The following is a 23483-nucleotide window of genomic DNA, read 5'->3' on the forward strand; positions in this document are numbered from 1 at the left end:
AGTTAAAATATTGCTATGGTACGGAATCCAATATTTTAGGGTTTTGGGATAGAGTTAGAGCTGTCTTGCGATCCATTCGTTTCTGCAATAGGTGAAGTTCGGCCTTACTCAGGAGAAAGAGAGGGAGAGAGAGTAAAAACATTGCTATGATAAGAGAGAGAGAGAGAATATTGCTATGGTATGGAATCCAATATTTTAGGATTTAGGGTTAGGGTAAGAACTGTCTTGCGATCTGTTCGTTTCTGCAATAGGTGAAGTTCGGCGTTACTCAGGGGGGAGAGAGAGAGAGTTAAAACATAGCTATGGTAAGAGAGAGAGAGAGTTAAAATATTGCAATGGTATGGAATCCAATATTTAAGGGTTTATGGTTAGAGTTAGGGTTAGGGTTAGAACTGTCTTGCGATATGTTCGTTTCTGCAACAGGTGAAGTTTAGCCTTACTCAGGAGAGAGAGAGCGAGAGAGTTAAAACATTGCTATGGTAAGAGAGAGAGAGAGAGTTAAAATATTGCTATGGTATGGAATCCAATATTTTAGGGTTTAGGGTTAAGGTTAGGGTTAGAACTGTCTTGCGATTTGTTTGTTTCTGCAATAGGTGAGGTTTGGCCTTACTCAGGAGAGAGAGAGAGAGTTAAAACATTGCTATGGTAAGAGAGAGAGAGAGTTAAAATATTGCTATGGAATGGAATCCAATGTTTTAGGGTTTAGGGTTAGGGTTAGGGTTAGAATTGTCTTGCGATCTGTTCGTTTCTGCAATAGGTGAAGTTCGGCGTTACTCACGGGAGAGAGAGAGAGAGTTAAAACATTGCTATGGTAAGAGAGAGAGTTAAAATATTGCTATGGTATGGATTCTAATATTTTAGGGTTTAGTGTTAGGATTAGGGTTAGAACTGTCTTGCGACCTGTTCGTTTCTGCAATAGGTGAAGTTTGGCCTTACTCAGGAGAGAGAGAGAGAGTTAAAACATTGCTATGGTAAGAGAGAAAGAGAGTTAAAATATTGCTATGGTATTTAATCCAATATTTTAGGGTTTAGGGTTAAGGTTAGAACTGTCTTGCGATCTATTCATTTCTGCAATAGGTCAAGTTCGCCCTTACTCAGGATAGTGAGAGAGAGAGTTAAAACATTGCTATGGTAAGAGAGAGAGAGTTAAAATATTTCTATGGTATGGAATCCAATATTTTCGGGTTTAGGGTTAAGGTTAGGGTTAGAACTGTCTTGCGATCTATTCGTTTCTGCAATAGGTGAAGTTTGGCCTTACTCAGGAGAGAGAGAGTTAAAACATTGCTATGGTAAGAAAGAGAGAGAGAGTTAAAATATTGCAATGGTACGGAATCCAATATTTTAGGGTTTAGGGTTTGGGTTAGAACTGTCTTGCGATCTATTCGTTTCTGCAATAGGTGAAGTTCGGCCTTACTCAGGAGAGAGAGAGAGAGTTAAAACATTGCTATGGTAAGAGAGAGAGAGTTAAAATATTTCTTTGGTACGGAATCCAATATTTTAGAGTTTAGGGTTAGGGTTAGAACTGTCTTGCGATCTGTTCGTTTCTACAACAGGTGAAGTTCGGCCTTACATTGGAGAGAGAGAGAGAGTTAAAACATTGTTACGGTAAGAGAGAGAGATAGAGAGAGAGAGTTAAAATATTGCTTTGGTATGGAATCTAATATTTTAGGGTTTAGGGTAGGGTTAGGGTTAGAATTGTCTTGCGATTTATTCATTTCTGCAATAGGTGCAGTTCGGCGTTACTCAGGGGAGACAGAGAGTGTGTGTTAAAACATTGCTATGGTAAGAGAGAGACAGAGATAGAGTTAAAATATTGCTATGGTATGGAATCCAATATTTTAGGGTTTAGGGATAGAGTTAGAACTGTCTTGCGATCCATTCGTTTCTGCAATAGGTGAAGTTCGGCCTTACTTAGGTGAGAGAGAGGGAGAGAGAGTTCAAACATTGACATGGTAAGAGAGAGAGAATATTTCTATGGTATGGAATCCAATATTAGGATTTAGGGTTAGGGTTAGGGTTAGGGTCAGAACTGTCTTGCGATCTATTCGTTTCTGCAATAGGTGAAGTTCGGCGTTACTCAGGGGAGAAAGAGAGAGAGAGTTAAAACATAGCTATGGTAAGAGAGAGAGAGATAGAGTTAAAATATTGCTATGGTATGGAATCCAATATTTTAGGGTTTATGGTTAGGGTTAGATTTGTCTTGCGATATGTTTGTTTCTGCAACAGATGAAGTTCGGCCTTACTCAGGAGAGAGAAAGAGCGAGAGAGTTAAAATATTGCTATGGTAAGAGAGAGAGAGAGTTAAAATATTGCTATGTGTGGAATCCAATATTTTAGGGTTTAGGGTTAAGCTTAGGGTTAGAACTGTCTTGCGATCTGTTTGTTTCTGCAATAGGTGAAGTTTGGCCTTACTCAGGAGAGAGTGAGAGTTAAAACATTGCTATGTTAAGAGAGAGAGAGTTAAAATATTGCTATGGTATGGAATCCAGTGTTTTAGGGTTTAGGGTTAGGGTTAGGGTCAGAACTGTCTTGCGATCTGTTTGTTTCTGCAATAGGTGAAGTTCGGCGTTACTCAGGGGAGACACAGAGAGTTAAAACATTGCTATGGTAAGAGAGAGAGTGATAGAGTTAAAATATTGCTATGGTATGGAATCTAATATTTGAGGGTTTAGGGTTAGGGTTAGTACTGTCTTGCGATCTGTTCGTTTCTGCAATAGGTGAAGTTTGGCCTACTCAATAGAGAGAGAGAGAGTTAAAACATTGCTATGTTAAGAGAGAGAGAGTTAAAATATTGCTATGGTATGTAATCCAATATTTTAGGGTTTAGGGTTAATGTTAGAACTGTCTTGCAATCTATTCGTTTCTGCCATCGTTCAAGTTCGCCCTTACTCAGGATAAAGAGAGAGTTAAAACATTGCTATGGTAAGAGAGAGAGAGAGAGTTAAAATATTGCTATGGTATGGAATCCAATATTTTTGGGTTTAGAGTTAAGGTTAGGGTTAGAACTGTCTTGCGATCTATTCGTTTCTGCATTAGGTGAAGTTTGTTCTTACTCAGGAGAGAGAGAGTTAAAACATTGCTATGGTAAGAGAGAGTGAGAGAGTTAAAATATTGCTATGGTATGGAATCCAATATTTTAGTGTTTGGGGTTAAGGTTAGAACTGTCTTCCGATCTATTCGTTTCTGCAATAGGTGAAGTTCGGCCTTACTCAGGAGAGAGAGAGAGGGAGAGTTAAAACATTGCTATGGTAAGAGAGAGAGAGTTAAAATATTGCTATGGTATGGAATCCAATGTTTTAGGGTTTAGGGTTAGGGTTAGGGTTAGGGTCAGAACTGTCTTGTGATCTGTTCGTTTCTGCAATAGGTGAAGTTCGGCGTTACTCAGGGGAGAGACAGAGAGTTAAAACATTGCTATGGTAAGAGAGAGAGTGATAGAGTTAAAATATTGCTATGGTATGGAATCTAATATTTGAGGGTTTAGGGTTAGGATTAGTATTGTCTTGCGATCTGTTCATTTCTGCAACAGGTGAAGTTTGGCCTTACTCATTAGAGAGAGAGTTAAAACATTGCTATGTTAAGAGAGAGAGAGTTAAAATATTGCTATGGTATGTAATCCAATATTTTAAGGTTTAGGGTTAATGTTAGAACTGTCTTGCGATCTATTCGTTTCTGCAATCGTTCAAGTTCGCCCTTACTCAGGATAAAGAGAGACTTAAAACATTGCTATCGTAAGAGAGAGAGAGTTAAAATATTGCTATGGTAAGAGAGAGAGTGAGAGAGTTAAAATATTGCTATGGTATGGAATCCAATATTTTAGGGTTTGGGGTTAAGGTTAGAACTGTCTTCCGATCTATTCATTTCTGCAATAGGTGAAGTTCGGCCTTACTCAGGAGAGAGAGAGAGAGTTAAAACATTGCTATGGTAAGGGAGAGAGATAGAGTTAAAATATTGCTATGGTATGGAATGCAATATTTTAGGGTTTAGGGTTAGGGTTAGAACTGTCTTGCGATCTGTTCGTTTCTGCAACAGATGAAGTTCGGCCTTACTCAGGAGAGAGAGAGAGAGAGTTAAAATATTGCTATGGTATGGATTCTAATATTTTAGGGTTTAGGGTTAGGGTTAGGGTTAGAACTGTCTTGCGATATGTTCGTTTCTGCAATAGGTGAAGTTCGGCTTTACTCAGGGGAGAGAGAGAGAGAGTTAAAACATTGCTATGGTAAGAGAGAGAGAGTTAAAATATTGCTCTGATATGGAATCCAATATTTTAGGGTTTAGGGTTAAGGTTAGGGTTAGAACTGTCTTGCGATCTATTTGTTTCTGCAATAGGTGAAGTTTGGTCTTACTCAGGAGATAGAGAGAGTTAAAACATTGCTATGACAAGAGAGAGAGAGTTCAAATATTGCTATGGTATGGAATCCAATGTGTTAGGGTTTAGGATTAGGGTTAGAACTGTCTTGCGATCTGTTCGTTTCTGCAATAGGTGAAGTTCGGCGTTACTCAGGGGAGAGAGAGAGTTAAAACATTAGTACGGTAAGAGAGAGAGATAGAGTTAAAATATTGCTATGGTATGGAATCTAATATTTTAGGGTTTAGGGTTAGGGTTAGTACTGTCTTGCGATCTGTTCGTTTCTGCAACAGGTGAAGTCCGGCCTTACTCAGTAGAGAGAGAGAGTTAAAACATTGCTTTGTTAAGAGAGAAAGAGAGTTAAAATATTGATATGGTATGGAATCCATTATTTTAGGGTTTAGGGTTAAGGTTAGAACTGTCTTGCGATCTATTCGTTTCTGCAATAGGTCAAGTTCTCCCTTACACAGGATAGAGAGAGAGAGAGTTATAACATTGCTATGGTAAGAGAGAGAGAGTTAAAATATTGCTATGGTATGGAATCCAATGTTTTCGGGTTTAGGGTTAAGGTTAGGGTTAGAACTATCTTGTGATCAATTTGTTTCTGCAAAGGTGAAGTTTGGCCTTACTCAGGAGAGAGAGAGAGTTAAAATATTGCTATGGTATGGAATCCAATATTTTAGGGTTTAGGGTTAGGGTTAGGATTAGGGTTAGAACTGTCTTGCAATCTATTTGTTTCTGCAATAGGTGAAGTTCGGCCTTACTCAGGAGAGAGAGAGTTAAAACATTGCTATGGTAAGAGAGAGGTAGAGAGTTAAAATATTGCTATGGTATGGAATCCAATATTTTAGCGTTTAGGGTTAAGGTTAGAACTGTCTTGCGATCTATTCGTTTTTGCAATAGGTCAAGTTCGCCCTTACTTAGGATAGAGAGAGAGAGTTAAAACATTGCTATGGTAAGAGAGAGAGAGTTAAAATATTGCTATGGTACAGAATCCAATATTTTAGGGTTTAGGGTTAAGGTTAGGGTTAGAACTGTCTTGCGATCTATTCGTTTCTGCAATAGGTGAAGTTTGGCCTTACTCAGGAGAGAGAGAGAGTTAAAACATTGCTATGGTAAGAGAGAGAGAGAAAGAGTTAAAACATTGCTATGGTATGAGTGAGAGAGATAGAGTTGAAATATTGCTATGGTATGGAATCCAATATTTTAGGGTTTACGGTTAGGGTTAGGGTTAGAACTGTCTTGTGATCTGTTCGTTTCTGCAATAGGTGAAGTTCGGCCTTACTCAAGAGAGAGAGAGAGAGAGAGAGAGAGAGAGAGAGAGAGTTAAAACATTGCTATGGTAAGAGAGAGAGAGAGTTAAAATATTGCTTTGGTATGGAATCCAATATTTTAGGGTTTAGGGTTAGGGTTATGTTTAGGGTTAGAACTGTCTTGCGATCTATTCATTTCTGCTAGGGTTTAATGGAGGCCAACATGGGCTAGGGGTTGTATTAGGAATCAAACAATCACCTGGCAGTGATGCATCTAAAAGGCCAGAAGATGGTCGTTTAAATTGCAATCCAAAATTTTGACAAGGAGAGGGGTGATACATGGCATACTGATGGTGATGGTCGCGTTGCAGGACTTGTTGGCAGCCAAAATTGGCACTACTGAAGGCCGACCGGTCTGGTCCTGTGTAATCCGAGTCAAGTTAGATCTGAGTTGTAGAGTCCGTTTATAACCCGATTTGGAAGGGGTACGTCCTCCTCGGCCAATAAATATAAAGGCCACGGCCGATTGAGGTCCTTCTACCCAATCGAATCAATAAACTTACAATTTTCCTATTTTTCTCCAAACCCTAGCTTTTCCAACCTTGTGCTGTTCTTTGCTCGTCTCGATGGCATTCAAGGACGTCTTGAGTGGCCTGCCGACCTCAAGACAACCCTAGATCTGCGAGCTCCGACGGGGTCCCTCCCGAGCTCGTGGTTTTAGGTCTTCGCGAAACTTCTCTATGTCCGACCGGTCTGACCAGTCGCCGGCGGGCTTCGTTCGGTTCTGATCGTTGCGATCCTGCGCGTTCTAGCGATTGTGTGTTGATCAATTTTGCGTCAACATACTTTTTGGCGACTCCGCTGGGGAAAGATCTGAGTTCATCGGGCGCAATGGCCGGTGAGAAGGTTGATCCCAAGGTAGATGCAACTCCCATCGACATCAAGTACGAAGACATACCTGAGGAGACGCGCAAGCAATTCGAGGCTGCGTTCCAGAAGGAACAGGAGGATGCCAAGAAGAGATTGCTTACATGCTTCGGAAAGACTCGGCAAGGCGTGTTCAAGAAAGAGGAATTCAACATACCCACATTCACACCACCACCGCCGAACCCATCTACTACGGCTACAGCTGCTGCTTCCTCTACTTCCAGTCCAAGTGAGGTAAGTTTTACCTTCGATTCCATTAAGCAGTTTGCCGATGCCTTTTTGAGTAGATTCGAACAGTCCCAAAAGCTTACACAAGATATACTTATGGACTTGAGTATGCAAAACAAGGAGAAGAAAACTGTCAATGATTATTCCAATTTTTCCCCTAACCCTAGTCTTTCGGCCGCACCGTCAGAAAATTATTAGTATGGTATGCCGCCGAATTACTTTGCGTGACAGACACCCCCGCCGGGCTTAGCTCGGCCGACCAGGGCCGAACCGGTCAGATCGGTCGCCCCGACCGGTCAGACCTGTGCCCCGGCGGGCGGACCGGTCAGACCGGTGCCATGGTGCTCGGTTCTGCATCATAGCCACAGCTCGCGCCTTTTCCTACTTCGGCTGGCCCTAGCCTGGAAGAAGAATTGGCAGAGTTTGTGCCGCCGTATACTTCGAAATCATACGGCGAATCTCCTTTCCTCCACCGTTACCCAAAGATGTTTGGGATGATTGGCTTAGGGCTAATCCGCAATATGCTGCACAAACGATGTCCACTACTGATCCTGCGACACATCGTTTCAGCCAAACATCTACGGGTAACTATGAGGCCGATCTTGCTAGGATGAGAGAAGATCTGGCCGATATGTTTAAAGAAAAACTTGGTTTTGTTGCGGGTAGGAGTCGGCTATATCATAGGCCGTACGTTGATGCGTTTGATTTGATTCCTTACCCCACTGGTTGGCGTGTTCCCGATTTTGTCAAGTTTAGCGGTGATGAAAACCGATCCACTTGGGAGCATATTAGCCAATATATTGCTCAACTTGGAGAAGTCAGTTCTAGCAAGTCTTTGCGCGTTCGCATGTTTCCTTTATCTTTAACTGGAACGGCTTTCTCTTGGTTTTCTTCGTTAGCTCCTAACTCGATTCGTTCTTGGGATGAATTAGAGCAAAAGTTTGATGATCATTTTTATAGCGGGGATAACGAAACTAAATTGACGGATTTAACATCGGTTAGACAGGGTAGAGATGAATCTATCCATGAGTACTTTAAAAAGTTTAAAGATATTAAAAACCGATGCTTTAATTTGTCACTTTCTGATAAGGATTTGGTTGACTTGGCTTTTGCGGGTTTACGTTCTATTTATAGAGAGAAGCTTGATGGTTCGAGTTTTTATTCTATAAATCAACTTCAAGCTAAAGCTTTGAGTCAAGAAACCAAGTTTAAAAAAGAAAAAGATACCTACAAGTCCCATCGTTCAAACACTCATGTTGTTGAATATGATTCCGATTCATCGGACGATGAGGATAAAGAGGTATATGCTGCTGAGTTTGTTTGGCCCGCCTCGGCCAAACCATCTACTTGTACGTCTCTCAAGCCGACTCAAAGGAATCGGCAAGAAGAGATGAAATTTACTTTTGATGTGTCCAAGTGCGATCGCATTTTTGATGAATTATTACGTCTTGGGCATTTGAAAACTACTCATGTTATACCGCCACTTGAGGAGCTAAAGCGGCGCGCTTATTGCAAATTTCATAATTCTTCGTCACATGCAACTAATGATTGTAATGTGTTTTGTCGACAGGTACAATCGGCCATAAATGAAGGACGATTGACCTTTTCGGAGATGAAGATAGATAAAGCTCCGTTCCCAGTTCATACCATTGATCTCAACAATGCAAAGGTGCTGATTCGGCCGGATCAAGCCGAAGGAGCAAAGGGTAAGAATGTGATCATTGGTGATGAAAGGCCGTTGACTGTTGATAACAAGATTCTGGCTAGGGAGGTGATTCAGGAGAAGACTCCTGATTGGAAGAAGAATCTGAGAATCATATTGAAGCCTCGCACGCTTGGGAGGCAAGGGGGTTCTTCTTCGGGCGACCGGTCTGCTGCTCAGCCGAGACCGGTCAGACTGGTTTCTCCGACCGGTCAGACCAGTCCTGACGGCCGGTCAGACCGCCCTGGTGGTCAGCCCCGGACATTCAAACCGAAACGTCCGGAAGTGGGTACATGGAAGACTAACCAGCCAAAGGTGCAGGGCAAGATTGCAAATCAGAAGCCTACCTTGGCCAATTGTTGAACAAATACTCAAATGCTGTTTGAAACGATCGGCCCATAAAAAAGAGACCGAGGTCACCTTCGCGTCAAGGCGCACCTTCATCTCCTAGGGGAAAACCGAGCAAGCGCAGAGGTGATGTGGTTACCGTGTTCCCTCCTCAGCAAATGCAACCGATGTATGCTACACTGCCATGGGCTCCATCGGCATCGGATTCTCAGTTTCCCGCATGGGAGAACGGAGGATTTTAGATGCAATGCTATCCGATGCCATATCCACCACACTTCCAGGGGGAGGGAAGCTCTAGAGGACTTGTGTTTGACAGATTGAAGCAGCCGGTTCACGACCGATTGGGTCAGCACCAATCTAGTCAAGGGCAGAACCTCGGACCGGTCAGACCGGTCTATCCCGACCGGTTAGACCGGTCTCAGCAGAGACCGGCCCAATCTCGTCCTGTGCGCCAAGAATACCGTGTCAAAAAGAAGAAGGACGAGCCCGTGCTAATGCAAGTTGATTCTGAGAAGGCTCCAGTCAAGATTGTGCAAGTTGAGGATGGCAAAGGCAAAGATCAAGATGCACAGAAAGGACCGGTGATCGTTGAGAAATCGGTCAATATTTCTCAGAAGCTTGTGTTGGCTAATGATCACGAGGCCAGCAGCAGCAACCTCAAGGACCAAGACAAGGAGAAGTACCTTCAGCCTAGGTGGTGCCCACCGGGGTTGACACACACTTAGAAGAGGAGGTTAAAGCGTCTTCGCCACCAAGAACAGAAGGAAAAAGAGGCGGAGAAGATGAGGGATGAGCAGTTCGACAAGTACAGACTAAGGATCCCTCAAGGAAAGGTGTGGCAGGTCAAGACAACTGGCCAGCCCACACGACCGGTCAGACCGCTCCAGCCGACCGGTCAGACCGGTGTCCCGGACCGGTCTGACCGCTCAGACCAACCGGTCAGACCGGTCGACCCTGAGCCTGAGCAGAAGGCCGAAGAAGTGGTTTCTACTTCGGTTCCTGGCACACCAGAGGTTCCAGCAGCTCCTTCAGTAGCAGAGGACGAGGAGTTGGTGAATTACGAGGCTTCTTCGGAACGCACAAACATGGAGATCAATGTTGTGCACTTTTTTTATGACTACTGGGCGATTCCGGAGGAGGAGACCGCACATCTGGACTTTGGGCCCTGCGAAGCTATATTTCAGAAGCCCAAGGATTCAGACAATCACTTGAAGGCTCTCTATGTGAGGGGGCACATTAATGGAAAACCAGTTTCTCCTATGCTTGTGGATAGTGGGGCAATTGTGAACTTGATGCCCTATTCACTTTACAAGAAGCTCGGCGGGATGGATGAAGAATTCATCAAGACGAACATGACGGTCAACGGCGTTGGAGGAGGTGATCCCATTGGTGCCAAGGGGGTTGCTTCGATGGAGTTAACCGTTGGGAGCAAGACGGTTGCTACGGCATTCTTCGTCTCCGAGGTGCAAGGTAACTTCAATCTCATACTTGGACGTGATTGGATTCATGCCAATCAATGTGTACCATCTTCCTTGCACCAGTTTCTTATTCAGTGGATCGGCGATGAGGTTGAAGTTGTGCATGGTGATGCCTCTTCCTTCATTGGTACCGCCGACTCCGAGTTCGTTGGTGCACATGATAACATCAAGTGTTTATCGGGCCTGGACTTGACCGATTACGACTTGATCAGTTGCACCAAGGAGGGTTTTGTCTCTTCAGTCCTAAAGCCGATGGAGAATCGGCTACATTTACTTCTATGATGCAGCAGGGCAATGATACAGAGCCGACCGGTCAGACCGTTTCCTCTGACCGGTCAGACCGGCCAAATCCGACCGGTCAGACCGGTGCACTAGACCGGTCAGACCGGTCCAGCGTAGAGTGGCTGCAGCAACGCATTGAGCACTATCGGGACAAGGCGAATGATATGTGCGAGGTTATTGAAGACCTGGGCGACTTAGATAAGTTAGGCCAAGGTTTTACATCGGCTGATCCTTTAGAAAAAGTAGATATTGGAGATGGTTCTATTCCTAGGCCAACTTTTGTAAATGCAAACTTATCGGATGATTGTAATGCCGATTTAATAAAGTTATTGAAAGAATATGTCGATTGTTTTGCATGGGAATAGTCTGAGATGCCTGGTTTGAGTCGTGATTTGGTTGAGCATCGGCTGCCGATTAAGGCCGGTTTTAGACCTTATAAACATCCTTCTAGGCATTTTAATCCTATTATGTATGACCAAATAAAAGAAGAAATCAATCGTTTATTAGATGCTTGATTTATTCGGTCTTGTCGTTATGCGAAGTGGATCTCTAATATTGTGCCAGTTGAAAAGAAAGATTCGGGCAAGATTAGAGTTTGCATTGATTTTAGAGATTTTAATAAAGTTACTCCTAAAGATGAATATCCTATGCCTATAGTCGATATGTTGATCAATGAGGCTTCTGGACATTGTGTTATCAGCTTTCTTGATGTTAATGCGGGTTACAATCAAATATTCATGGCCGAAGAAGATACGTCTAAAACGGCCTTTAGATGTCCTGGTTTTGTTGGTTTATTTGAGTGGGTTGTCATGACTTTTGGTTTGAAAAATGCTGGTGCTACTTATCAAAGGGCTATGAATTTGATCTTCCATGATTTAATTGGCATTATATTGGAAGTTTATATTGATGATATTGTGATTAAATAGGCCGGCTTGAATCATCATTTGGCTGATTTAAGACTCGCTCTTGAGAGGATGCGTCAGTATGGATTGAAGATGAACCCGCTCAAGTGTGCTTTTGGTGTATCGACTGGGAAGTTCTTAGGCTTCATTATTCATGAGAATGGCATAGAGATTGATCCAAAGAGAATTGAAGCCATGAAGAAAGTGGAGTCTCCTGCTTGTAAGAAAGACTTGCAAAAATTTCTGGGCAAGATGAATTACTTGAGAAAATTTATATCTAATTTGTCTGGAAAGATAGATGATTTTACTCCTATTCCTCGGTTGAAGAATGAGGCTGAATTTACTTGGGGGCAGAACAACAAGAGGCTTTTGAGAAGATCAAGAAATATTTGTCTTCACCACCGGTTCTCAAAGCACCTAAGAGAGGTATTCCTTTTAGACTTTATGTGGCTGGGGAAGACAAGGTGATTGGTGCTATTTTGACTCAAGAAACCGAAGGAAAATAGTATGTTATCACATATGTTGGCCGACGACTTATTAATGTGGAAACAAGGTATACATTTATTGAGAAATTGTGCTTATCATTATATTTTGCTTGTACCAAGTTAAGGCATTATCTTTTATCAAGTACTTGCATAATTACTTGTCAAGCCGATGTTATTAAGCATATGCTACAAAATCCGATTTTGAGTGGTAGAATCGGAAAGTGGGCTTATGCACTTGTTGAATATGATTTGGCCTATGAGTCTTTGAGAAATATTAAATGCCAAATTGTAGCAGATTTCATTGTTGAACATCGGATTAATGATGAGCATGATTTGGAAGTCGGTTAGGTTACTTGCACACCATGGAAGTTGTTCTTTGATGGATCGGTTTGTGATGATGGACAAGGAATTGGTGCCGTTCTGATCTCCCCGAATGATACTATTTTTTAGTTCTCAAATCGATTAGAAGAAGAGCGCACGAATAACCAAGTTGAGTATGAAGCACTTCTATTTGGATTGGAGTTCTTGGAATCAATGGGCATTAAACATGTGGAAGCTTATGGTGATTCGCTTCTAGTGGTGCAGCAAGTATCCAAGGTATGCCAATGCTATAATGGTTCTTTAAATGCATATCTTGATAGATGCCTTGAAATTATCTCATGCTTTGATGAATTTGTAATCCGACATATTCCAAAAAATAGTAATAAGAAGGCAAATGCTCTGACTCATCAAGCATCTGGCTATGATGTTACTAAAAAATATTTTAACATGAGAAAGCCGATGCGAGCTACAACCGAGTTACTGGTTCTGGACGAACCGGTCAGACCAGATGCCCTGATCGGTCTGACTGCCCAGATCGGTCTGACCGGTCCAGAGACCGGTCTGACCGGTCGCCCTGCTTAAAACAGCGAGTCGGCTGTCACTTCCAATTCCAAAGGGAAGGCCGAGGTTGCTGACTGGAGGGTGCCTATTGTGACATATTTAAAGGACCCTGGTCATGGCACAGAGAGGAATATTCGGCGTTTGGCATTTAAATACATTTTGATCGACGATGAGCTTTATCGTCGAACCGCCGAAAATATACTTCTTAAGTGCTTAGATTCTGATCGGGCCTGTGTTGCTATGGGGAAAGTTCATGAAGGCATTTGTGGTACACATCAATCGGCTCCTAAAATGAAGTGGTTACTCAGGAGAGCCGGTTTCTATTGGCCAACTATAATGGCGGATTGTTTCAGATATTATAAAGGGTGTGAAGAATGTCAGCGATTTGGTAATGTTCAGTTAGTGCCTGCTGCATTATTGCATCCTATTATCAAGCCATGGCCGTTCAGAGGTTGGGGGTTGGATTTCATTGGTCAGGTTAATCCCCCTTCTTTAAAGGGACATCGCTTCGTGTTGGTTGCTACGGATTACTTTACTAAGTGGACCGAAGCGGTTCCTTTGAACAATATGACACACCGGGAGGTAATTGAGTTTATTACAGAGCATATTATTCATAGATTCGGTATTCCTCAAACCTTGACAACGGATCAAGGTTCATCTTTTATTTCAAAGGAGGTACGTGATTTTGCCGAATCATATAAGATTAAGATACTCAATTCATCTCCATATTATGCTCAGGCCAATGGTCAGACCGAGTCTAGTAATAAAATCTTGATAAAGCTCATCAAAAAAAAAGATAGAAGAAAATCTCAGGAGGTGGCATGAGATTTTATCTGAAGTATTGTGGACTCATCTTATATCTAGACATGGTGCTTCTAAATTTACTCCTTTTGAGCTTGTTTATGGTCAAGAGACCATTTTGCCTGTTGAGGTGAATCTGGACACTTATAGATTGGCTAAACAAAATGACCTTTCTGCTGTTAATTACTATGACTTGATGATAAACAATATTGATGAAGTAAGCGACAAGCGGATGCAAGCATTGAAGGAAATTGAGAAGGACAAGCTTCGGGTGGCTAGAGCTTACCACAAAAAGGTAAAAGCTAAATCTTTTCAGGTTGGTGAGCTGGTTTGGAAGACTATATTGCCTCTTGGGACAAAGAGTAACAAATTCGGTAAGTGGTCGCCAAGTTGGGAAGGATCATTCAAGATTGTCAAAGTTATCTTCGGAAATTCTTATATGGTGGAGACGATGCAAGAAGAGCGTCTTCCAAGGGCTCTTAATGGAAGATACTTGAAGAAATACTATTCCAGCATGTGGCAAGATGCTTGAAGACGAAGACGGCCGGTATGGAGTATCGTCCTTAGTGGTATTTTTAGCCTTGTATTTTCTGTGCAAATTTATGTAAACAGGCTAGCTTGTGGTAGCAGGGGGGCATATGTTGGCAGCCAAAATTGGCACTGCTGAATGCTGACCGGTTTGACCGGTCGGCCACCGGTCGGGCCGACCGGTCAGATCGGTCTGGTCTTGTGTATTCCGAGTCAGGTTAGATCTGAGTTGTAGAGTCCGTTTGTAACCCGATTTGGAAGGGGTACGGCCGATTGAGGTCTTTCTACCCAATCAAATCAATAAACTTACAATTTTTCTATTTTTCTCCAAACCCTAGCTTTTCCAACCTCGTGCTGTTCTTTGCTCGTCTTGACGGCGTTCAAGGACGTCTTGAGTGGCCTGCCGACCTCAAGACAACCCTAGATCTGCGAGCTTCGACGGGTCCCTCTCGAGCTCGTGGTTTTAGGTCTTCGCAAAGCTTCTCTGCGTCCGACCGGTCTGACCGGTTGGCGCGGCCAGTCTGACCGGTCGCCGGCGGGCTTCGTTCGGTTCTAATCGTTGCGATCCTGCGCGTTCTAGCGCTTGTGTGTTGATCAATTCTGCGTCAACAGGACCTTGAACTCTTGAGACAAAGTTGAATGTGCACACTGAATCTGCAGGATTTAAAATCGAGCAGATCTGGAGAGTAGGGTCAGAAGCACGGGAAGAGATAGTGCTTGCACTGACACTACCAATGGGAGGAGGTTTGAGTGAGGATGATCTTGGAGGAATCTTGGAGATGGAGGCGAGTTGGGAGTAGAAGGGAGGGTCGGAGGGAGGGGGTCGAAGGGGAGATAAAACTGAACACCCAGTTTGCCGATCAAAGTTGAGAGGTGGGCTGTGTGGATTCGTTCACGGTATTAGGGGGGGGGGGGAATTTTGGTGGGAAACCAGTCATGGGGTAAAAAAAAATGTGGCAACCTAATCCTGCCAAAAACAATTGGCGGGAGGGAGGGGGTCGAAGGGGAGATAAAACTGAACACCCAGTTTGCCGATCAAAGTTGAGAGGTGGGCTGTGTGGATTCGTTCACGGTATTAGGGGTGGGAAATTTTGGTGGGAAACCAGTCATGGGGTAAAAAAAAAATGTGGCAAACTAATCCTGCCAAAAACAATTGGCGGGGAACTAATTAAATCAGGGATAACTGGATGGAAAAGAAATCTGTGAGCCAAAAAACACTAATTCTAGAAAAATACACGGTAGTGTAAGAAATTTCATAATAGTACTAATGTGACTAGTGATGGTAATATTATTTTTTTTCTTTTTGGTGATTTTCTTTTTTTTTCTCTATTTTTCCATAGGTTGTGGGACACACTTGCAATTCATCGGATATCAAAAGTGAATTTCTAAATAAGATGAAAGAAACTAGTAGGACAAGGTTCTTTTTGGCGATTTTTTCTCTCTCTATTTTTCCATAGGTCATGGGAAACACTTGCAATTGATCCGATATCAAAAGTGAATTTCTAAATAAGATGAAAGAAACTAGTAGGACAAGCTTCTTTTTGGTGATTTTCTTTTTTTTTCTATATTTTTCCATAGGTCGTGGGAAACACTTGCAATTGATCAGATATCAAAAGTGAATTTCAAAATAAGATGAAAGAAACTAGTAGGACAAGCAAGGTTACTCCCATAATTATGATTGGTGCCTTTTCTTTGGATACTTAACATGCCAAGGAGGACACGTTACCTGCTCAGGTTGCTCTACCATGATAGGGGGCACGTTTGACAATTAGGGCTGGACCCTGAGCCAGCTCGGCTCGGTCTGGCTTGTTAGTCAAACGAGCCAGCTCGGCTCAGCTCGTTAATGAAACGAGCAAAAATAGTTGCTCGGCTCGTGCCCAGGCTAGCCGGGCCTTGGGTCCGCCAGTGCTCCCCTCCACGAGTGGCCTGGCCCTGTTGCCATCCTTACTCGGGCTCCCACTCACGGCGGCGGTGGAGCTCCGGCTTCCACCCACGGCGGCATAGTGTAACACCCAGGGTGTTTAATGTCTCATGATGATCATTAAACTCATAAGAAAGAAATTTAAAGTCAAATAAAGTATTATGAGCCAAATTGCTAATTTGGATGAAAGTTGACCAAAAGTCAAATCTGGAGCTTTGATTTTGGAAAAGTTTGAACAGAATATGAGATGTTCAGTTTGAAGCATTTGAAACTTAGTGGCTTCAAGTTTGGAAGCAATCCTAGCTTATAAGCCTCTCAATTAAATTATGGAAGTTGATGATCTAAATTATCGGCTTAGATGGTTTGGACATGTCCAACGAAGGCCTCCTGAGGCGCCGGTGCGTAATGGGGTTCTTGAGCGGGTCGACAATGTAAAGAGGGGTAGATGTAGACCTAAACTGACGTGGGATGAGTCGGTTAAGAGAGACCTTAAGGATTGGAATATCTCTAAAGAGATAGCTTTGGATAGGAGCGCTTGGAGACTAGCTATCAATGTGCCTGAACCTTGAACTTATTTCTTTCGGGTTTCATCTCTAGCCTACCCCAACTTGCTTGGGAAAAAAGACTATGTTGTTGTTGTTGTTGTTGATGATGATCTAAAGAAATGAAGTCTGAAACACTGAGAGGCAAAGTTGAAGGATCAATTTTTTTAACTTGGTCTTTGAGAAAAGATTTCTTATGTAACCTTTGGGAGATTTTGGACTGTGAGTAAACTTTAATCTATATGAATTATCATGGTCAAGTGGCTTGACAGGAAGGAGAGAAAATTTTAAGTTTCTGGAATATCACAGTTGAGTTTGGCACTGTCAGTTTAACTGACAGTACTGAACTGAATGGCAATTGCCAATTCAGTTTTAAGAACAGGGTGAAATGGTCACCTTTAGTCTGAAATTTTTGGAAGAATCTGCATGTAGGAGAGGGGTTTATATATGCAAAATGGTATCATTGTTATATGGTTAACAAGATACAGTGGTGGTTGAGTAGAATAAATTATATTTAAATGGTTAACATAAGGACCAAGGTGGAACTTGGAAGGTTCTGAAAAAACTGAATGAACTCATCCATTCAGTTCCCAGGTTCAGAGTTTGGGCTGGTTGGGGAGCTAGAAATCAGGTCGACTTTTGACCAAGTTCGAGGCATTATTTGAGCCTGTGCCTGAAAACAAAATTGTAGGAAAATGTCAGGTCGACAATTTTTCTATTGGGCGATTTTAGATTTTTTTAACAGAATTATGAGAAAAATTTGATTCAAATTAGCAGGTTTGAGGAAGCTTGAGTCTGTCAGTGCTCCACGAGGCTGTTGTGCAACACCATCTGGATGGCCTCCACGCGTGCTGAAACAGAGTTTGCCCCCTGCTTGATTGCCCCTGCCACGCCACCGCCTGCCTCAGGCTCGACCACTCGAGCCCCTGCCGCGCCGCCGCCCGCCCCGGCCCCGAGCCCCTGCTGCGACGCCGCTCGCCCCTTGCCCGAGGAGCTGCTCGCGCCGCCCGGGGCCGTCCCGGGTCCCCACTCGCGCTGCTCGCTCCTGCCCTGAGGAGCTGCCGCGCCGAGCCCCAGCGCCGGCGTCCCCGAGTCCCAGCTAGGGTGGTTGTGACCACCAAGCACAACGACGACGAGCAGTACATGTGGGAGTCCCATGCCGGCGGAACGTTCACTGTAAGTACAATATCTTAACCAAATAACAGATCTGTTCAATTCATCGAGGGAGATAATACACCATTTTCTTTGAAATGGGAGAATGAACCTTTCATTTAATGCTTTTCCAAAATTCCTTTAATGTCATGTGTTTCAGACATCATAGAGGTGGGCAAGTTCCAGTGAATGTCATTGGATGATTCACGTCAGTGCAGTGTCAAGTGACCATCATTGGTGGATATCTGAGAACTATTATAATATTTTGGATTTCTGAAAATCAGTCTTGTCATTGTTTTAATCTTACCTGGTTATTTACTGCTCATCGCTATTTGCATGTCTCTCCAGAAAAAGTAAGGTAACACTAGATGCAATTTTTCTTTTCTTGATTTCTTTTGCAAAATGTGCATAGTAGAAGTACTACATTAGACTGGAATGATATAATAGAAGACTCAACTTGATCTTGTTATCTGGTTCAGACTCAGCTACTTTTTACTGCTGCATCATTCAAGTACTTGTTTCATGTCACTTGTGGATTGTTCACCATCTGACACACATGCACAAATTAAATACAAGTGTGAATAAAATTTCTACTAGTTTTAAAATGTTGATAACCACATCTGCTGGTTATTTACTACCATGTATGTGAGGGGAAAGTATCTTAATCATATTCATACTACTTGGGATGTGGTCGAGATCAGGAATTCATACTCCACTAACTCAACAATAATGTTTTTTAGTTGATGATTCTAGTAGTAATTTGCCATTCTTAGTTTTCCCTGCATACAAGAATCGTGAAGCATGTAAATGTTAACTCTTGGCTCTCTAAACTAATTAGTGCCTTAAATCTGAAATCACTATTACAAATGGAAATTCAGTGCTTCATAATGATTCCAGGCTGTGAAATTTCAGAAGCAGAGCATATGGACTTAAGAGCTATTAAGAAGTTGTTGCTTTCTGAAAGACCAAGTGATGACTATATAGCTGGGGTAGAAGGTTTTCTCAAGTTTGCATACAGGGAGAAGAAGCCCGATGTGAAGATCCGATGTCCGTGTCACAATTGTGTTAACAGGATGCTACAAAAGAAGGATACAGTGTATGATCACTTACTATGCAACAGAATGCTGCGTGGATACACCATATGGGGTTGCCATGGGGAAACAGCATCATATATCGCTGCTACCAAGGATTCAGAGTCACAACTTCCAAATCTAAACAATAATATGTGCCAGGTACTCCAGGAAGCTTTTGGATATGCTGACCATGGACTAAACACAAATGAACCTGATGTTGCATGTTCTTGTAAAGCTGGACCAGATGCAGATACACAAGCTTTCTTTGATTTGCTTACAGATGCTGATCAACCTTTATGGGAAGGTTGTGAATTATCAAAACTAACTTTCTTAGTCCTCTTGTTTCATGTGAAGTCCATCAACAAGTGGAGCAATAAATCATTAGATGATTTGCTTGGAATTTTACAGCTTGCTCTGCCAAATGGTGCTAATATACCAAAAACATTTGCAGAGGCTCGGAAGATCATTGCAAAGCTTGGCCTTAGGTATGAGAAAATTCATGTATGCCCAAATAATTGTCAGCTTTACCGAAAGGATAAGAAAGATCATGATTTCTGTTCAAAATGTGGAGCTTCAAGGTAGAAAAATAAAGCAGACAACACAACCTTAACAAAGAAGGAAAGAAGAAAGGCAATCCCAAATAAGGTACTGCGCTACTTTCCAATCAAACCTAGGCTTAAAAGGCTTTTTATGCGCAAAGAAACAGCAAGGTTAACTAGATGGCATGATGAGGAGCGTACAAAGGATGGGGCATTGAGCCATCCTGCTAATTCAGATGTTTGGAAAGCTATTGATACTCAATATCCTGACTTTGCATTAGATTCTCGAAACATGAGATTTGCAATAGCTAGTGATGGGTTTAATCCATTTGGGAAGTGTAATTCAACCCACAGTTGCTGGCCTGTTGTCTTGGTGCCCTATAACTTTCCTCCATGGTTATGCATGAAAGCTTCTTCTCTTATGCTTACTTTAATAATTCCTGGTTACCCTGGAAAGGACTTTCATACATTTATGCAACCAGTTTATGATGACCTAAATGAGTTTTTTGAATATGGTATGCCTACATATGATGCATATCGAGATGAGGTGTTCCAACTTCATGCTGTATTATTATATACAGTGAGTGACTATCCTGGGGCTGGGATATTGGCACAGTTTAGTACCAATAGCCAGTTGGGTTGCCTTTCTTGTGAAGAAGAAACAAGTTACAAACGGTTGAAGTACAAGCAATGTTACATGGGGCATCGACGATTTTTGCCTGATGGCCATGAGTTTCGATATGATGCCGATTCTTTTGATGGAACTGAAGAGCATAGATCAAAACCAGTACCCAGTTCTGGAGAAGCTATTTTGGAAAAGATAAAATCAATTCGTGACTTTGAAAAGTCAAAAACATGGAAGGGTGATGGTGCCCTTTTTTGTTTGTCTTACTGGAAGTATAATTTTCTTTGGCACAACCTTGACTTTATGCATATTGAGAAGAATGTTTGTGAAAATACATATGGCACACTTTTAGAAATGGAGGGAAAATCAAAGGACAATCTACAGGCACGAAAAGACTTGCAAGAAATGAACATTCGTCCAGATCTACATCCACAAAAAAGGGCTAATGATAAGTACTACTTGCCTCCAACTTTGTATAACATGTCTAAAGAGGAGAAGCAACAGTTCTGTAAGGTCCTTCATGATATAAAAGCTCCAGATGGTTATTCTAGTAACATCTCTAGATGTGTAAATGTTGCTCAAGCAAAAATTACAGGCCTAAAAAGTCATGATTGTCATATACTAATGCAACAACTTATGCCTGTTGCTTTGCGAGGTCTTCTCCCCGATGATGTTACATCTGTCTTATTTGATCTATGCGGATATTTTAGAGAACTAAATGCAAAAGTGCTCTACAAAGATGAACTTGAGAAGTTAGAAGATAGAATTGTAATGACATTATGACGAATGGAGATGATATTTCCACCTGGATTTTTTACTATGATGGTTCATCTTGTCCTTCATTTAGCATCAGAGGCAAAAATTGGTGATCCTGTCTGCTATCGATCAATGTATTTTGTGGAGAGGTATGCTGTTCCTTAGATTTCTAGAGTATCATTTTTTATCTTTTGTTGTGCATTATTATTTAACATTTTATTTATACAATGTTGGCCTATGTAGATACCTTGGTGAGTTGAAGTCAACTGTGAGGAATAAAGCTCGTCCAGAGGGATGCATTGCTGAATCAGTTTTAGCAAAAGAGGCTATGACACTTTGTTCAGGATTTATTGATTGTTTTGAAAGCTTGCTTAATAAGGTCTCAAGGAATGATGATTATGATGAAACACTGGGATGTGATACTAGTCAGGCATCAACTCTTTTTCCTTATGCTGGAACGGCACTTGGAAAGCCACGTAGCTATGTTATAAGAGGTTTGGCAAAACTACAAGCACATAGATATGTGCTATTCAATTGTTCCGATGTCAATCCATACCTTAGGTAATATATATATATCAAACTCAGAAATATAAATTCAATTTTTTTCATGACACAAGTTTCCTTACAAGGTATCTTACAGGGCTCATGCTGAACAAATCACGGCTATGCATAATGGCCGTCGAGCGAGCCATAGAGATGTCGAGAAAATACAAAATGAGAAGTTCCCTCTATGGTTTAGAGGCCATGTAAGTGTCATATCTCACATCCTTTACATCTAGAACTCAAGTACAAAACTAAACTTTTATGGTTGTTCAGATTATGCAGATCGAGAGGGAAAATGGCATTGATGGTATGAAAGATGACATCAGATGGCTAGCCCGTGGTCCTGTTGAAGCAGCAAAAAGGTACCGTGCTTTCAACAGTCGAGGTTTTCGATTTAGGCCCAAACGGTTGGATGGGGTGACACAAAATAGTGGAGTAGTGCTGACTGCTAAAACTTCTAGTTATGCTAGTGCAAGTGATGATAGACCAGTTTTAGGCGATGTGACATACTATGGGAGGATAATTGATATTATTGAGTTGAACTACTCTGGAAAATTTTCGGTGGTTCTTTTCAAATGTGAATGGGTTGATGTTCTATCTGGAAGAGGAATACAAAAGGACAAATATGGCTACACACTTGTCAACTTCTCACACCTGATACATACTAGAGAAAAGATTGGGCATGAACCTTTCATGTTTCCTAACCAAGCTGACCAGGTGTTTTATGTTGAAGATAAATTAAATCCTGGGTGGTCTGTGGTCATGAAGATGAAACCAAGAGATATATATGATGCTGGTTGTGATGAATGGGAGGATGATATCGAAACTGAACCATTCCATGTCACACACCTTGGAGACATGTTTAATAATGCAAAGATCAGACATCAATGGGTTAGAACAGACATTGAGGGAACAACAGTGGATATTAGCACTAGTGGATTGAATGACCAATCATAGTTTGTTTCTTCAACGGTTTGTGTTTCTATAATTTGTCCTCTTTATTTCAATATAGAAGCTATCTCATTATTTTAAAAGATCTGAATATAGCTACATTATTTAAAAATACTAGTGTCTCTAGAATTTAATTTCATATAGAAATCAAATGATCATGTAAATACAAACGTAAAAAGTAATTTGTATAAAATAAATGCGAGATTCCACTACGAATTTTTACTAGCTAGTTATCTCTGCCAATAATGTAGATTTTTTAGGCCAATATTCATCTTTTATAGATTTTGCGAAGTTTATAGTACAACTCATATTCCTCCATCGCCAAGTTTCCCTCGTGGGACACTTGGAGTTACTAATTTTTCTCTTTTTATTGCAGAACTATGAGACTTGGAGATAGCTATGAGTTGCAGATATATCATAGTTTGTTTTCATCACAGTGCAAAAGTTAGATTTGTAATAAAAAACAGTACAATATACTTTATTTTCATATTTTCAATGAATTTTGTTTGTACACATACTCCTTGCCTTATCATCATCTATCGAGCCGACCTCATGTTAAATATAGTTGTATCTTGCTGTCAACAAACGAGTCTTTTTGTGATTTCTTCTACATTCTCAATTGTCTACTCGTGATGATATCTAGTGCCATCACATTCATGGCACTTCGTGAAAAGGAAAAAATTCGAAGGGCTTCTTTGTAACACTTAAATTGTAACATTATTTTGTATGTGTTACTAAATACTACTATCTTTGTAACATTCTAGGTGTAACATTACTTTTGTGTTACTACAAATATTTTCTGTATCACAATTTTATAGAACATGTGCAATGTGTTATAACACTTATATGTAACACATAGTTTTGTGTTACTATTAAACTTCTATGTAACACAATGATGAATGTGTTACAAGAGTGTGTTACAATATCTATGTTTTGTAGTAGTGAAAACGACAACCTATAACTACATAACCACTCTAAACTTATCAATACCTCTTCATTGTGATACGAAAATCCAAGCTGGCCTACCTCAAGGCACGGCAAAGCCGCGCCAATGTTGTTTCAACAGTAGATCCGTAACAACTACTTCTGATAGACCCGAGAAGAATTTTGCAAAAGTATTAAGTATAACTCACGAATCCAAAATTGCACAAAAAATACTGAAAAAGAAAAGCACTCGGGATTAAACTGATGTATATGAATTTGATCTTCGATTACTCTAC

General features: G+C 41.5%; 1 protein-coding gene across 14 annotated transcripts; it reads left to right on the forward strand.

Annotated features, from left to right (window-relative positions):
• Positions 1–17488: 17488 nt before the first annotated feature.
• On the forward strand, positions 17489–22964 carry LOC120682388. Of its 14 annotated transcripts, none has more exons than XR_005678397.1 (7): positions 17489–17800; positions 17937–20918; positions 21013–21330; positions 21410–21515; positions 21586–21674; positions 22046–22284; positions 22640–22964. XR_005678397.1 is itself a non-coding variant. In XM_039964265.1 (7 exons), the coding sequence occupies exons 3-6, from the start codon at positions 20800–20802 to the stop codon at positions 22267–22269; spliced, it is 1227 nt and encodes a 408-aa protein (XP_039820199.1). In that variant the 5' UTR covers positions 17490–17800; positions 17937–18134; positions 18674–20799; the 3' UTR covers positions 22270–22284; positions 22640–22964. The 14 variants fall into 13 exon arrangements, 3 of the variants coding, with proteins under 3 accessions (XP_039820200.1, XP_039820199.1, XP_039820198.1); XR_005678392.1 differs by having other exon boundaries at positions 17937–18134; positions 18674–20918; positions 21586–22284; XR_005678394.1 differs by having other exon boundaries at positions 17937–18134; positions 18689–20918; positions 21586–22284.
• The last annotated feature ends 519 nt before the right edge of the window (positions 22965–23483 follow it).

Source organism: Panicum virgatum, chromosome 7N, assembly GCF_016808335.1.
Source record: "Panicum virgatum strain AP13 chromosome 7N, P.virgatum_v5, whole genome shotgun sequence".
In the NCBI taxonomy this organism is placed as follows: Eukaryota; Viridiplantae; Streptophyta; class Magnoliopsida; order Poales; family Poaceae; genus Panicum; species Panicum virgatum.